Here is a 16,351-nt window from a genome sequence, read left to right on the forward strand (position 1 = left end):
ATGATTAAGCACATAATCTGATGATTAATTATCAGGTTGTGATCTCAGTATGATATCGAATATGAATGAGGGAGTAACAGCATGGGGTCCTTCTGAATTTCAGTATCTATGTGAACAAATTTGTGCACAATATAACACATGAGACAAAAACAAATAACAATCATATCCAAGTATATGACGAAGCAAGTCCTCCATCTGGTTATATGAAGATTTTGCAAAGAGTTGTTCAACATAAAAAAAAAAAAAATCAATTATGTCAGTCATTTAAGACACCAACAGTTTGCGAGAAAATCTACTTAATGGGACAACTTGGCAATGGTTACACGAGGTCTGCAAAGTCTTTACTGACATAGAACAGAAGTACCCGGAAACAATAAACTCCGACAAACAACAAGTTTGATAGCTCAGCTATCAGAAACATGATATTGAACACTGTTTTATTGCGGAAACTTCTTATCTGTGTTAAAACCCACAAGCTAAGAGAATAACCCAACAATACTCTGTTGATCTGTCTCCAATCCATATCATTTTCATTGTAGATTTAAGTGCCTCGAGACAATTTTAATTACAAGCCACTCCAAGAATTAAAGCTAAATCCGTCAGTAATACTTCTTGACAACCTTCAAACCATACTGTAGCTAATTCTTGAGAGTGTTGCTTCAGGAACCCATTTGGTAAACAATCGTGTGAATTATTAAGGTTGACACCTTATCAAGTTACCAAGTAAACTTGGAAATTACCAAGTAAAAGGATGTGAGTTATTAAATTGTCATTTCACTGGGTTTATACACATCTGAGTTCCCAAAACTTTATCCTAATTCTAGTTAGAAGCAAAAGGAAAAAAATAATAATAAAACTAAAGATGGGAGCAAATTTCAACTATTAGAGATAGATAGCTACTGATTTCTTGGAATTTGAATAAAAATGCCGATGTAGTCAAGGTACAATTATGTTCTTAAAATTAGTAAACCAATAACAAATCAGTAATGATATTGGATAGTGCTGGGAAATCCACTGGGTCCATAAACCCTATTAGTTAAGTTTCCAACCTGAATAAGCTAAGATTACCGAGTAAACTTTTAGTTCCCGAGTAGTTTAAACTGCTAACTCATTTGATGGACCTGGTGGGTTTCTCGGGCTTTACCGAGTGATATTTTTAACACCTGAAATACCTCTTCAGAACCATATTGTTCAAAGGTGAAACAATGCTTGCAGTAGGATTCCTCCATAGTGAATTTAAAATTCACATGTCATAGTTCAGTCTTTAAGTCACTAAATTGGCTCAACATGATAGCCATATCCATACCCTGTATCATAGTTGGCACGGCTGTGTCATATGGGCAGTCCTTAGAAAATCCAACCTTTCCCGATTTTTGAGCTTTCTTTATGCAGCGCTTAAACTTCTCATGACATTTAATATTTGTCAAACCTTCAGAGAAAATAGGGAAGAAAAAACACATAATTACTAGTAACCCAACTTGGTAAAAATTATGACCATTAAAACAGCAACCAATTAGGACTGATGGACAAATTATGCTTGTTGATTAACAAACCATTTGGTATTACTAGATAATATCACTATATGGGAAATGATGCAGCTATATTATTAATGATCTATCTCATTAAGAAACTACTACTACTAAACAACAGAGCAAAACATATCCAGTCTAGTTGATTAAATAGACTTCAAATGTCTTTCGACCAAATTATTGCCAGAGAAAAATGACAAGAAATTCCAAATTATAAATCACATGCCTACCTGAGATATTGAGTAACCAATTCTTTTTTCAATCTTTTTTTTTCTGGGAGAGGAAGATCAAGGAACATCATGTTTCCCAGTGAAATAAAAGTGCAACCAAAATGATCACAATGTCTAGAAGAGGTTCCATCCATTAGCAACAATACACGTGAAGCATTTGTTTATATCCAAAATACACAACCAAATAGATTAGACGAACCAAACCAACTTTGATTCATGTTACTAGGATATAACGTATAGGGACACTTTGTTCTTTCTTTCAAGCAAATAAAGTAATAATTTAACATTTTTCTTGAACCATATAAATTATGCTGTTCCAACCATTAAAAAAATACCCAAAAAAAAGTATCTAGTTTGCACCAAACAGCTGCAAGTACGAGCAAAAGAAAGCTCACCTAAGACAGGCAATTACACAACCCATTTTAAGGGTATTTATCTTTAATCAGTTAATAATAAAAACACGCACGCATATGGGAAAGATGTAAATCTTGAATTACTGACTATGTCCATTTAATTAAGCATGCAAGTTAATCACGGAAGTTTAAGAACAACGGATAATGGATAGTGCTTTACCTTTCTTATCCACGCATTCGTCGTGAATCTTGCAGCAAGCATCCACGTCGTCGCAGGGCAGCTCACCGGGACAGCCAGTCCACCCTACTCCGCAGTACTTGCCGTATCGAATGCCAACCGCTAATATCATGATTCGAGACAGTTAGTAATCAATCACGTAAATTAAGATTAAACTAAAAAAATAATATCTTGATATTGACAAATTGTTGAAGAATCTTACTATTACAGTTCTTTGCAACACAAGTTCTACTACATTTGACCTGTGATTCAATTCAACCAACTTTACGTTAAAACAAGGAAAGGATTAATCTCGCTATTAACTGTATACCAAAAGATCCAACCAATAAGATTTCAATTTTATTTTTTCCTGAGGAAGCCAAACTGCTTTCCGATTTGGGGAAGTGAAAAATTACCCGAGAGTCGTTAATGGCGGACTCGGCGAGAACGAGGAGGAAGACGAAAGCCAATGATGCAGCAACATTTGCCCGGAAGGATACAATTTCCCCGAGCACCATGCTCTCGATGTTCCCTTATCGTCTCCCTCGACTTCCGATCGTCGTCTCTCCTACACCGTGATCTGTCTGGTCCCCTTCTAAATGGTCGTGTCTCACACCGCCCTGCAAATACCAAATCAACGGGAACCGATGTTGTAATGACCAAACTGCCCTTATCGGTGAATACATATTCGTGTTAAATTTTGGGTTAAGCATTTACAACGAACGTTATGATATATGTTTTTTATAAAATAATATATTATTAACATGCAGTAGATTCTAATAATTAAATTTATATGAATTTATAATTAAAATAAAATAATTTTATATTTTTCAGCAAATAGGTATTACTTAATATAATATTAAATTAAGTGAAATTTATTTTTGATAAATAATTATAATCCATAATTTATATTTTCTTAAAAAAGGTATTTTCTGATTTTTTTAAAATAGTATAAAAGGAGAAGGTGCATTGAGAAAATAAAATTACTCTCAAATAAGTATCAAGGGTAATTTGGATTATCAACTAAATAAGGTAAATGATTAAAATTAAAATGAACTTAACTTTAAGCCGTTATTTATTTATTAATTTTTTTTTTCTTTTTGGCAACTCATTAGCTTGTGCTTTAGACATTTAGTAAATTGACACTCCTCAACTGCATGCATGGACACATAACAATAAAAAATTGAATTGTAACCGTATCTAAACCTTCATCCAGAGTTATGAACGAATGCGCATAATGTTATGACAAGATAATTAATAAAAATATTTCGCACAGTAAATTTTAAAATAATAAAAATATATTTCTTACATACTTAGTTAAAAATATTCAATATCCATGAGATATGTTTAAACTATAAAATAAATATTTACTAAAAATAAAATAATTAATACTAAGTATTATTCGAATTAAAATAAAAATTAAACGATCTCATAACAAGTCTCTTACTGTTCAGGAGTGGGACTCTGAATATCTTGATATGAAAAAGATGAATAATAAATATGTTGAGCTTAATATACTCAGTAAACATGTAATTACCAACAAATAATAAAGTAATTTGTCCAAATTGATATAAAATATAAAACTAGCGACGAAAAAAGTTAAAAATATTTTTTTCTTTAATTCAGAAAACATGTGGTATCTACGCCTTATTCATTTACCAAGTCTTCTAAATCAGTTTATTCAGTAAACATTCAGGATTTCTTATTTCAGTATCATAACTCAGGGTATAAACAGTTCAATAAATAACATAATTCAATATTCAGTATCACAATTTAAGTATAAGTAGTTCAGTAGATATTAATTTAGTATTTTAGTATTGTAATTTTACTCATAACTTCCTATTCATTTCTATAAATTTATATCTTATTAAAAATAGGTTCACCGTTGTAATGCTATTTCTGTCGGTATCAACGAGAGCAATAAGAATCCCCTCTACCACGTGAATATATTACAATTCATTTTACAGGTTGCAGTTTGCAGTACACAATATACAGTTCACATTTTACAGTACTTATAGCTTTGCTACATTTCGCTAAAATCTTATTCATGAGTAGGGTTCACTACAATCACACACTAAAAGGCTACACACAGACACCTCTATCAATGATACTGATTAAACAGGTTTTTCAAATCCTTTAATGTCTATTTATTTATTTTAACTCACTAATACATTTTTTATTTTATTATTTAATATATTTAATACTTATAACACACATACTGTAACGGCCCCGGAAATTTAGAATGGAATTTATATTCAAAAATATCAAATGCGGAAGCGAAGTCAAAATTTGAATAACATCCCTTACACCGAAAGCAAAAACGCGTTCACAAAATATAAAAGATTAAACTACCTAAAGGAGAAACTTGAAAGTAAAAACTACGAATGTGACTATTGAGTCCTTAGGCGTCCCCTTCGTCGTCCTCCTGCGGAAGCGGCTCGGGAACGATGTCCTCTTGATCTGAAATGATTAAATAAGGAATGAGCTACACTAGCCCAGTAAAGACATCACGATATCTCACCGTCACGGAGGTAAAGGTGGGTAGAACACACAAAAAGACCAATGGAGCATAATTTACAACAAATCCTTTTATCGATAATAAAACCTTTACCATTCACTTACCTCGGTGAAATTCATAAAACAATATATGAAAGCAATAACATCATCATCATCATGAAAACATATATATGAACTGTATAACATAATACTTATCACACTTTTCGTAATTCAATCGTTAACAACATATTTTCCTAATTTACTAGCCCACTAGTATCCATGGGGATCCATAAGGGTCCCGCTACCCGTTAATCCTTAACACTTGAAATCATATTCCAGGGCCGTCCCCATACCCCGTCCGGTATGGGCGCCAAACCATAAACCTCATTACCCCGTCCGGTATGAGGGTGAAACGGGCCGTCCCCATACCCCGTCCGGTATGGGCGCCAAAACAATAAACCTCATTACCCCGTCCGGTATGAGGGTGAAACGGGCCGTCCCCATACCCCGTCCGGTATGGGCGCCAAAACACATAAGATCTCCATACTCCGTCCGGTATGAGAGACCACAATCCCGGTAGGGTTCCCTACGGACCCGGTCCGTCCACCATCTCTCAGGATATCTAGTCAGGCTGAAAACATTATACAATTTCCATTCACATAATCTTTCATTCTCCTTTTTCCTCAGTCAGCATTATCAATCACATACAAACAAGCAAAACGATAATTTATGCCAAACAGACAACATATAGCATCAATATCCCGGTCATTCAATCCATAATCAATAAAACAGTAAAATATGCACACAAAACTATAAAATGAAAACATCGAACCTCATGCTGCATTTAAAATTGTAAAACAGGCCAAATAACAGTTAACCGACAAACACACTAGACTCGGGCTCCATTAGCGACCTTAAGCAATTTCACACATTCGTTGATTCATGAAAAACCGTTTTATCATTTATTGGACTTTAAAACCGTGATAGGAAATAGGGTGAGGGGTCCTTACTCGTTTCGGGGTCCGAACACGGCTTCACAGTGCGCTTGCAGGCTGTCCCTAAATTTCTCTGAATTTCCCTCGGGGAACTGAAACGCACTACTGGTACCTGCACGTGTTCCAAAAAAATCACAAATTAGGCCCAGGGCCCCTTTCGGCCCAAATCGCAACTCCGGCACGGCGGCGAGTCGCCTCGGGTTGGCTGTTTTCGGCCGTTTTCGGCCGAATTCGGCCACACTCGCATCGGTCCCTGCAAGAAAACAACCCTAGGGCCCTGGGGGGCCAAAAAATCACGAAAAAATGGAGCTTACTGGCGGCGGCGCTCTCGGGTGCGGCGGCTCTCCGGCGAGGTTCGTGTTTTGGTGATTCGGCTCCGGTCAACCTGTAGAGAAAAGAATGGTGATCACGGTGATATAAAAATTGCATCAAACGGAGGCCGGGAAGGGCCTCATCGGAGGCAAAAACCGAGAAGGGGCGCGGCGACGCCGCTGGGCTTCGGCCGTGTATTCCGGCCGTTTGGCCAGGATTTTGGCTCCAATTTGGCCACAGGAGGAATCAGCGTGGAAAAACGAGTCGGGGGTACGAAATTCACCTCGATCGGCGGTCGGAAGTTCCTCCGGTGCGGCGGCGGGTGGCGGCGGCCGGCTTCTGGTTCGTCTTCTCCGGCGAGCGGCAGGCGGCTAGGGTTTGTGGTCTGGTGTGGGGGTTCTATTTATAACCCCTTGCCTTTTGATCTCAGCCGTCCATTTGGTTTTAATCTGGGCCGTCCGTTTTTGATTAAATCTGGGCCATCCGTGCGTTTAAATCTGGGCCATCCGATCGCCCGCTTGATCTGGGCCGTCTGATCGCGCCCACGCGATCGCCAACGTGGCCCTTTTTTGAACGACGTAGTTTTGCCACGTGGCAGGTCCCGGTTGGCCGGGACTGCTGACCGGGCCTGCTGACGTGGCTGCTGACGTGGTTTTTTTTTTTTTTTTTGCCTCCTCCTTTTCGGGCGCTACAACTCTCCCCCCCCATAAAAAAATTTGGTCCCCAAATTTGCCTCATTACTTTTGATCAAACAGATGAGGATATTGGGCCCTAAATTCTGATTCCGGTTCCCAAGTCGCCTCCCTGGGCGTGTGGTTCTGCCAAATGACTTTTACAAATGATATTTTCCGGTTGCAGAGTATCCTGCTTTCTCGGTCCGTGATACTGACCGGTACTTCTTCATAAGACAAGTCCTCCCGGAGTGGAAGCGGTTCGTGAGCCAAGACATGAGAAGGGTCCGGATTGTACTTACGTAGCATAGATACACGAAACACATTATGAACCCGGGAGAGCTCAGGAGGCAGTGCAAGTCTGTAGGCAGTGGTACCAATCTTGTCTAAGATTTCAACGGGTCCAATATATCTGGGGTTTAATTTTCCCCTCCTGCCGAACCTACTAATTCCCTTGAAAGGGGTGACTTTAAGAAACACCCGGTCGCCTTTCTCAAAGGCCAGGTCTCTTCTTCGGGTATCGGCATAACTCTTCTGTCTACTCTAAGCTGTCTGGATGTTCTTCTTGATCTTAACTATCTTGGACGTGGTCTCTTCTACCAAATTCGGGCCAAACAATCTTCTATCGCCCACTTCTTCCTAACAGATCGGCGAGCTGCACGGACGCCCGTATAGCGCCTCGTATGGGGCCATGCCGATGCTTGCTTGGTAACTATTGTTGTAAGCAAACTCTATCAGGGGTAGGTGGTCGTCCCAATGGCCCCCGGAGTCAAGGACACAAGCTCGGAGCATATCCTCCAGCGTACGAATTGTCCTCTCTGATTGTCCATCGGTTTGGGGGTGGAAAGTAGTACTAAGAGACAGCTTTGTTCCCATAGCTTGCTGGAAACTATTCCAAAACCGAGAAGTGAATCTGGGATCCCTGTAGGATACCACTGTTACTGGAACTCCATGCAGTCTGACTACCTCCCGGATATACATTCTTGCCAACTTGTCCAAAGGATCAGTCATTCTGATGGCCAGGAAGTGGGAAGACTTAGTGAGTCGGTCAACAATTACCCATATAGCATCATGTCCCGATCGTGCCTTGGGTAGTCCCGATACGAAGTCCATGGTGATATGTTCCCACTTCCACTCTGGAATCGGTAAAGGCTGAAGTAACCCGCCCGGGCGTTGGTGTTCTGCTTTGACCTGCTGACATACCAAACACTTAGACACAAAGTCGGCTATATCTCTCTTCATCCCATTCCACCAGAACCGAGGTCGCATAGTTTGGTACATTTTCGTACTTCCTGGATGCATGGCGAACCTTGAGCTATGGGACTCTGTCATGATGTCTCTTCTTAACTCACTGTCATCTGGGACACACACTCTGTCCCTGAAACGAATCAATCCGTCGGCGGAGATCTGAAATTCTGAGCTCACTCCCTGTTCTGCACTCTTCTTGCGGGTTACTAGGGCGGGGTCGACTGACTGGGCTTCCTTTATTCTTTGGATTAACTCGGGTTGGACTGCTAGGTGGCCCAAACATGTGACTCTCTTCAGGTCTCGCAGGCGAACCTGCTGTATAGCCCCAATAGACCTACATTCTGAAACCATCAGATGGGCCAGGGTGCCTGCACTTTTCCTGCTGAGGGCATCGGCCACCACGTTGCCCTTACCTGGATGGTATAGGATGTCACAATCATAGTCCTTGAGGAGTTCCATCCACCTTCTCTGACGCATGTTGAGATCCTTCTGGGTGAAGATATGTTTCAAACTCTTATGATCAGTGAAGATCTGAAAGGTCTCTCCATACAAATAATGGCGCCAGGTTTTCAAGGCGTGTATGATGGCGACAAGCTCCAAGTCATGGGTAGGATAGTTCTTCTCATGATTCTTTAGCTGTCTAGACCCATATGGTATAACCTTTCCATGCTGCATTAGGACACAACCCAGGCCTAGATAGGAGGCATCACTATAAACTGTGTACCCTCCTGATCCACTCGGTAGAGTCAGCACTGGTGCAGTAGTCAGTCGCTTCTTCAACTCTGAAAAACTCCTCTCGCAGTTCTCATTCCATTCAAACCTTGCATTCTTCTTTGTGAGTCGGGTTAGAGGAGCTGCTAGACTAGAGAACCCTTCGACAAACCGGCGGTAATAACCTGTCATCCCTAGAAAACTGCGAATTTCCTTAACTGTTGTCAGCCTTTCCCAACCAAGTACCGCTTCAACCTTTTCGGGGTTCACCGACACCCCTTCCTTCGATATAACATGTCCTAGGAAGGCGGTTTGTTCGAGCCAAAATCCACACTTGCTCAACTTCGCATACAACTTCTTTTCCCTGAGTACCTGTAGAACTTGGGCAAGATGATGAGCATGTTCTTCCCTACTTTTTGAGTAGACTAAGATATCATCGATGAACATGATGACAAATTGGTCCAAGAATTCTCTGAAGATTCTGTTCATTAGATCCATAAAGATGGCCGGGGCGTTGGTTAGCCCAAACGGCATAACCAGGAACTCATAGTGTCCGTACCTGGTTCGGAATGCCGTCTTAGGGATGTCTTCTGCTCTCACTTTTACCTGATGGTAACCTGATCGTAGATCTATTTTAGAAAAGACCTGTGCACCCTGCAACTGATCGAAAAGGTCATCAATCCGGGGAAGAGGGTACTTGTTCTTAATTGTTACCTTGTTTATCCTTCTATAATCAATGCACAATCTCAACGTTCCATCCCCTTTCTTTGCAAAAGTAACCCCGGCACCCCATGGGGAAATGCTGTGTCTAATGAAGCCACTGTTTTATAGCTCAGTGATTTGTTTCCTTAGCTCTTCCATCTCGATGCGGCTCATTCGGTAAGGAGCTAGCGAGATGGGCTGGGTTCCTGACTGTAAGTCTATGGTGAACTCGACCTCTCTGTCCCCTGGTACACCGGGCAGTTCATCCGGAAATACGTCTGGAAAGTCTCGGACTACTGGAATCTCTTGGATACAAACTTCTTTCTTGGGTTTACCTAGTTAGGGAAAATACAATATCAAGGCACTGGGCATTAAGAAGAAAAGAATTTGTCATTGGAGAAAATCAGTACCGAATAATTTTATTAACTTGTAAATGGCTCCTCGTTGGGAGGATTAAATACAATCTTTTTATTAAAGCAGTCTATGGAGGCGTGATACGCCGCTAGCCAATCCATTCCTAGGATTACATCAAAATCTCCTGTGTCTAACCCTATCAGGTCTACCCTCAATTTCCTATTTGCTATCTCCACGGCACATGCCCTGTAGACAACCTCTCCTAGCAATGTCTCCCCCCCCAGCGGTAGATACAAACAATAATGAATCAAGTCTATCAGGTGATACACAAATTTTGGAAGCAAGAACATGTGAAATAAAAGAATGTGATGCACCAGTATCAAACAAAATATGAGCAATGTGGCCAGAGATAGTATACATACTATGTACCACGTCCGGGTCTGCGTCGGCATCCTTCTAGGTAAGGTTGTAAACTCTGCCCTGGATTGGAGGCCTCCCTTGATTCTGGTTCCTAGGGCACTCCCTCGCATAGTGCTGGGCACTGCCGCATAAGCGACAGGTGTTGTTGACGCGGTAGCAGGGTCGGTCCCCATGATCCCTGCCGCAGTACTGGCAGATCTTCCCACGTGCTGCCCCCATAGCCTGAGGAGGGGCCTGAATGGCAGGCCTGGGCCTCTTACTGGGTTGGACAGGCATGGTAGGCGCTGGCCTGCGGAGTGGGGCTGAGGGTCGGGAACTTCCCGCTAGCTGAGGGCGGGTGTCGAAGCTCCTTTCTATGATCTGCGCCTTTGCCAGGACTGCCGAATATGTCTCGAGCTCCATCACCAATAAGTGTTGTCTGATCGCCGGGCTGAGGCCCCACTGGAATTTTCTGGCCTTTCGGCCCTCATCCAACAATGTCTCCGGGGCATGTCAGCCCAGCTCCAGGAACTTGCGGGCATACTCCGACACTGTCATATTACCCTGGACCAATTGAGCAAATTCCATTTCCTTTAAATGTTGGATGTGTTTAGGGAGATACTCCGCATGGAAGGCCGCTAGGAACTGCTCCCAAATAACTGGTACAGGCAGGGTGGCCCGCTTGAGCTCCCACCAGCGTACTGCTTCCCCTACCAGCATGTAGGAGGCAATGGCAGCCCTCTGCTCAGGAACTACTCCCAAGGTCTCAAAAGCTCTCTCAGTCTCTGCCAGCCAGTATTGGGCCTCTTCGAACGAGGATTCCCCTGAAAAAGTAGAAGGGTTCAGTCTCCTGTACCTCTCTATGAAGCCGGGGTCGATCAAGGAGGGAGCGGGGTCCCGAGGTAGAGGGACTGGGGCCGGCTGAGGGTGGACTGGGGGACCCTGTGGTGGCGCCTGCTGATGTGGTGGGGGCACTGGAATGTGCTGTGGCGGCACCTGTTGGTACTGTGGCTGTGGTACCGGATCGTACCGCGGCTGTGGTGCCGGGTGGTATCGTGGAGGAACAGGCTCCTGCCGGGGTGGCTCGGGATCGTCCTGCTGTAGCGGGGGCTCGACCTGCGCTAGCGGAGGAGGTCCCGGTAACTCCCTTCTCTCCTCTTGCCTTCGCTCGGCAGCTGTGAGAGCCTCCACCATCTCGAATAGTCTATCTAAATCCTCCCGAATTGAATTATCTGGGGCTGCTCGGTTTAGTGGGGGCCTTCCTCTCCTCATTCCTGTGTACCTGCATTCACAAGGAATGATTGGGTAACAATATATCGGTGAGTATTTCTCTAAGGCACATTAGTGTAAGGGATGGGTCCGAGGAAATGCGGCTCTGATACTAACTGAAACGGCCCCGGAAATTTAGAATGGAATTTATATTCAAAAATATCAAATGCGGAAGCGAAGTCAAAATTTGAATAACATCCCTTACACCGAAAGCAAAAACGCGTTCACAAAATATAAAAGATTAAACTACCTAAATGAGAAACTTGAAAGTAAAAACTACGAATGTGACTATTGAGTCCTTAGGCGTCCCCCTCGTCATCCTCCTGCGGAAGCGGCTCGGGAACGATGTCCTCTTGATATGAAATGATTAAATAAGGAATGAGCTACACTAGCCCAGTAAAGACATCACGATATCTCACCGTCACGGAGGTAAAGGTGGGTAGAAAACACAAAAAGACCAATGGAGCATAATTTACAACAAATCCTTTTATCGATAATAAAACCTTTACCATTCACTTACCTCGGTGAAATTCATAAAACAATATATGAAAGCAATAACATCATCATCATCATGAAAACATATATATGAACTGTATAACATAATACTTATCACACTTTTCGTAATTCAATCGTTAACAACATATTTTCCTAATTTACCAGCCCACTAGTATCCATGGGGATCCATAGGGGTCCCGCTACCCGTTAATCCTTAACACTTGAAATCATATTCCAGGGCCGTCCCCATACCCCGTCCGGTATGGGCGCCAAACCATAGACCTCATTACCCCGTCCGGTATGAGGGTGAAATGGGCCGTCCCCATACCCCGTCCAGTATGGGTGCCAAAATCATAAACCTTAATATCCCGTTCGGTATGAGGGTGAAACGGGCCGTCCCCATACCCCGTCCGGTATGGGTGCCAAAATACATAATGTCTCCATACCCCGTCCGATATAAGAGACCAAGTTCCCAGTAGGGTTCCCTACGGACCCGGTCTGCCCACCATCTCCCAGGATATCTAGTCAGGCTATCCACATTATCCATTTATCAATTCATATAACCTTTTCCCAATTTTTCTTGGTCTTAATTATCAAATCAAACATAAACATGTAAACCAGTAATGAACACCAAACAAACAACACTACATCGGGTTCACCATAATTCAAACCATAATAAATAAAACCATGATTCATGCATACAAAACCATAAAATAAACTCATCAAATACCATACTGCATTTAAAACTATAAAATAGATCAAACAACAACTGACCGACAATATATCAGATTCGGGCTCCATTGACAACCTTAATCAATTATACATATCTATTAAGTCATAAAATACCGTTTTATCATTTATTAGACTTTAATGTCGTGATAGAAAATAAGGTGAGAGATCTTTACTTATTTCGGGGTCTGAAATTGGCTCTACAATACGCCTACGGGCTGTCCCTAAATTCCCTGAATTTTTTTCAGAAAACTGAAACGCACTACTAGTACCTGCACATGTCCCAAAAAACTACAAATTAGACCCAGAGCCCCTTTTCGGCCAATATCAGAATTTCAGCACGGCGGTTCCGCCGTGCACCGGCGACGACACCGCCGCCCACAGCTGCGATCCGCATCGGGTTGGCCATTTTTTGCCAAATTCAGCCAAACTTGCATTCGTTCCTGCGATAAAACAACCTTAGGGCCCTCGGTGGGCCAAAAAAATCATGAAAAATCGAGACTTACCGGAGGCGGAGCTCTCGGGTGCAGTGGCTTCTCCGCCGTGAGTCGCAGTTTGATGTTTTGCTCCAGTCAACCTGTAGAGAAAAGGACGGTGATCACAGTGGTGTAAAAATTGCATCAAACGAAAACCAGAAAAGGCCTCATCGGAGGAAAAACTGAAGGAAGCTGCGGCGGCGCCGCTGGACTTCAGCAGTGATTTCCGGCCGATTGACCTGTAGTTTGGCTCCCATTTGGCCATAGGGGGATTCAGCTTCGAAAAACGAGCCAAGGGGAGAAAATTTACCTCGTTTGGCAGTCGAAAAACCCTCCGGTGTGGTGGCGGATGGCGGTGGCCGGCTCCTCTGGTGACTGGTTCTTCTTCTCTTGCGAGGGTATTGCCGGCTAGGGTTTGGGGTCGGGTGTGGGTGAGGTTATTTATAACATTCCCCTTTTAATCTCAACCATCCATCACGATTTAATATAGGCCGTCCGATCACGATTAAAATGGGAATAAATCTTGGCCGTCCATCGCGATGCGATCTGGACCGTTCGTGCGTGATTCAATCTGGGTCGTCCGTGCGCATGAGATCTGGGCCATCCACACACGTGAGATCTAGACCGTTCGATCGCGTGCACGCGGATCGCCCATGTGGTTCCGACCCGTGTGGCCTCCCGCGTCAATCTCCTTGCCACGCAGCGTGTTCTGGTTAATCAAGGCTGCTGATTGGACTGCTTACGTGACTGCTGATGTGGCAAAACTTTCCTAAATTGTATTTTGATCCCTGGTTTCCGATTTTCTTTTCAAAAATACCACAGAATCAAAATTTTCACCATTTTTTCCCAAAATTAATTTCAATTAAATCCCAAAAATAATTTTACCCTATTTTATCATTATTTTTATTTTTATTTTTATTTTTATTTTTATTTTTATTAAATTAAATTAAATTAAAACCTTATAAATTAAATATTAAAAAAATTAAATAAAATTCTAATATATATTAAATAAATAAGAAAAAATAAAAATAATAAATTTGGTTTTACAACTCTCTCCCCCTTAAAGAAATTTGGTCCCCTAAATATGCCTCTTGCTCTTGGTTGAACAAATGGGGATACTGGGCTCTAAAATCTGATTCTAGCTCCTAGATAGCCTCCCTGGGCGTGTGGTTCTGCCACACGACCTTTACAAATGATATTTCCCGGTTGCGGAATATCCTGTTCTTTCGATCCGTGATACCGACTGGTATTTCTTCATAAGATAAGTCCTCTTAGAGTGAAAGCGGTTCATGAGCCAAGACATGAGAGGGGTCCGGGTTGTACTTACGTAGCATGGATACGTGGAACACATTGTGGACGTTGGAAAGCTCTGGAGGCAGTGCTAGCCTGCAGGCAGCAATACCAATCCTATCTAAGATTTTAAAAGGTCCAATAAATCGGGGGTTCAATTTTTCCCTCCTGCCGAACATATTAATTCCCTTGAAATGAGTGACCTTAAGGAACACCCGGTCGCCTTTTTCAAACACTAGATCTCTCATTCGGGTGTCCGCATAACTCTTTTGCCTACTCTAAGCTGTCTGAATGTTCTTTCTGATTTTAACTATTTTAGACGTGGTCTCCTCTACCAACTCCGGGCCGAACAATCTTCTATCACCCACTTCTTCCCAATAAATCGGTGATCTGCACGGGCGCCCATATAACGCCTCATATGGAGCCATGTCGATGCTTGCTTGGTAGCTGTTGTTGTAGGAAAACTCTATCAAGGGTAGATGGTTGTCCTAATGACCCCCGGAGTCAAGGACACATGCTCGGAGCATATCCTCAAGTGTACGAATTATCCTTTCTGATTGTCCACCAGTCTGAGGATGGAAGGAAGTACTGAGAGACAACCTTGTTCCCATGGCTTGCTGAAAGCTACTCCAAAACTGAGAAGTGAACCTAGGGTCCCTGTCGGATACTACTGTTACTAGAACTTCGTGCAATCTGACTATTTTTCGGATATACATTCTTGCCAACTTATCCAAGGGGTCGGTCATTCTGATGGTTAAGAAGTGGGAAGATTTGGTAAGTCGGTCAATGATTACCCAGATGGTGTCATGTCCTGAACGTGTCTTGGGTAATCCCGTTACGAAGTCCATGGTGATGTGTTCCCACTTTCACTCCGGAATCGGTAACAGCTGAAGTAGCCCACCTGGGCACTGATGCTCTGCCTTGACCTGCTAACATACTAAGCACTTGGATACAAAGTCGGCTATCTCTCTCTTCATCCCATTCCACCAAAATCGGGGTTGCATACCTTGGTACATTTTGGTGCTTCCTGGATGCAAGGCAAACTTCGAGCTATGGGACTCTGTCATGATATCTCTCTTTAACTCACTGTCATCTGAGACACACACTCTGTCTTGGAAACGGAGTAATCCATCGGCAGAGATTCGAAATTCTGAGCTCACTTCCTGTTCTGTATCCTTCTTGCGGGCTATCAGGGCTGGGTCGACTGACTGAGCTTCCCTTATTCTCTGGATTAACTCAGGCCGGATTGTCAGGCGGCCCAAACATGTGACTCTCCTCAAGTCCTAAAGTCGAACCTGTTATGTGGCCCTAATTTGCCTGTATTTTGAAACCATCAAATGGGCTAAGATACTTGCACTTTTCCTGCTGAGAGCATCTACTACCACGTTGCCCTTACCCCGATGGTATAAGATATCACAATCATAGTTTTTAAGGAATTCCATCCACCTTCTTTGACGCATGTTGAGATCCTTCTGAGTGAATATGTGTTTCAAACTCTTATGATCGGTATAGATCTGAAAGGTCTCTCCGTATAAGTAGTGACGCCAGGTTTTCAAGGCGTGTATGATTGCGGCAAGCTCCAAGTCATGGGTGGGATAATTCTTCTCATGATTCTTTAACTGTCTGGACCCATATGCTATGACCTTTTCATGCTACATCAGGACACAACCCAGACCTACATAGGAGGCATCACTATAAACTGTATATCCCCCTGATCCACTCGGTAAAGCCAGTACGGGTGCAGTAGTCAGCCGCTTCTTTAATTCTAAAAAACTTCTTTTGCAGTCCTCATTCCACTCAAATTTAGCATTCTTCTTTGTGAGTCGGGTTAGAGGAGCTGCTAGGCTGGAGAATCCCTCAACAAACCTGCGGTAA

The 16,351-nt window shown here is 42.7% G+C and overlaps 1 protein-coding gene across 1 annotated transcript; it reads right to left on the reverse strand.

Annotated features, from left to right (window-relative positions):
* Window positions 1-882: 882 nt before the first annotated feature.
* Window positions 883-2,945, reverse strand: LOC148252926 (putative phospholipase A2 homolog 1). The gene is made up of 4 exons (XM_088208169.1): window positions 2,746-2,945; window positions 2,553-2,592; window positions 2,333-2,452; window positions 883-1,429 (listed from the first exon to the last, which is right to left on the reverse strand). Exons 1-4 carry the CDS (start codon window positions 2,845-2,847, stop codon window positions 1,251-1,253), a joined length of 441 nt encoding a protein of 146 aa, XP_088064295.1. The 5' UTR covers window positions 2,848-2,945; the 3' UTR covers window positions 883-1,250.
* Between the last annotated feature and the right edge of the window lie 13,406 nt (window positions 2,946-16,351).

Source organism: Carica papaya, chromosome 7 (genome assembly GCF_054855325.1).
Source record: "Carica papaya isolate Zhongbai chromosome 7, ASM5485532v1, whole genome shotgun sequence".
Lineage (NCBI taxonomy): Eukaryota > Viridiplantae > Streptophyta > Magnoliopsida > Brassicales > Caricaceae > Carica > Carica papaya.

Bases quoted from the DNA above. Each gene is read 5' to 3' on its own strand.
- LOC148252926 (XM_088208169.1), bottom strand. From the start codon at position 2,847: ATGGTGCTCGGGGAAATTGTATCCTTCCGGGCAAATGTTGCTGCATCA. The intron at 2,593-2,745 runs GTAATTTTTCAC...ATTGAATCACAG, and splicing joins CCGCCATTAACGACTCTCGG to GTCAAATGTAGTAGAACTTG. The intron at 1,430-2,332 runs GTAAAGCACTAT...TTTTCTCTGAAG, and splicing joins CGAATGCGTGGATAAGAAAG to GTTTGACAAATATTAAATGT.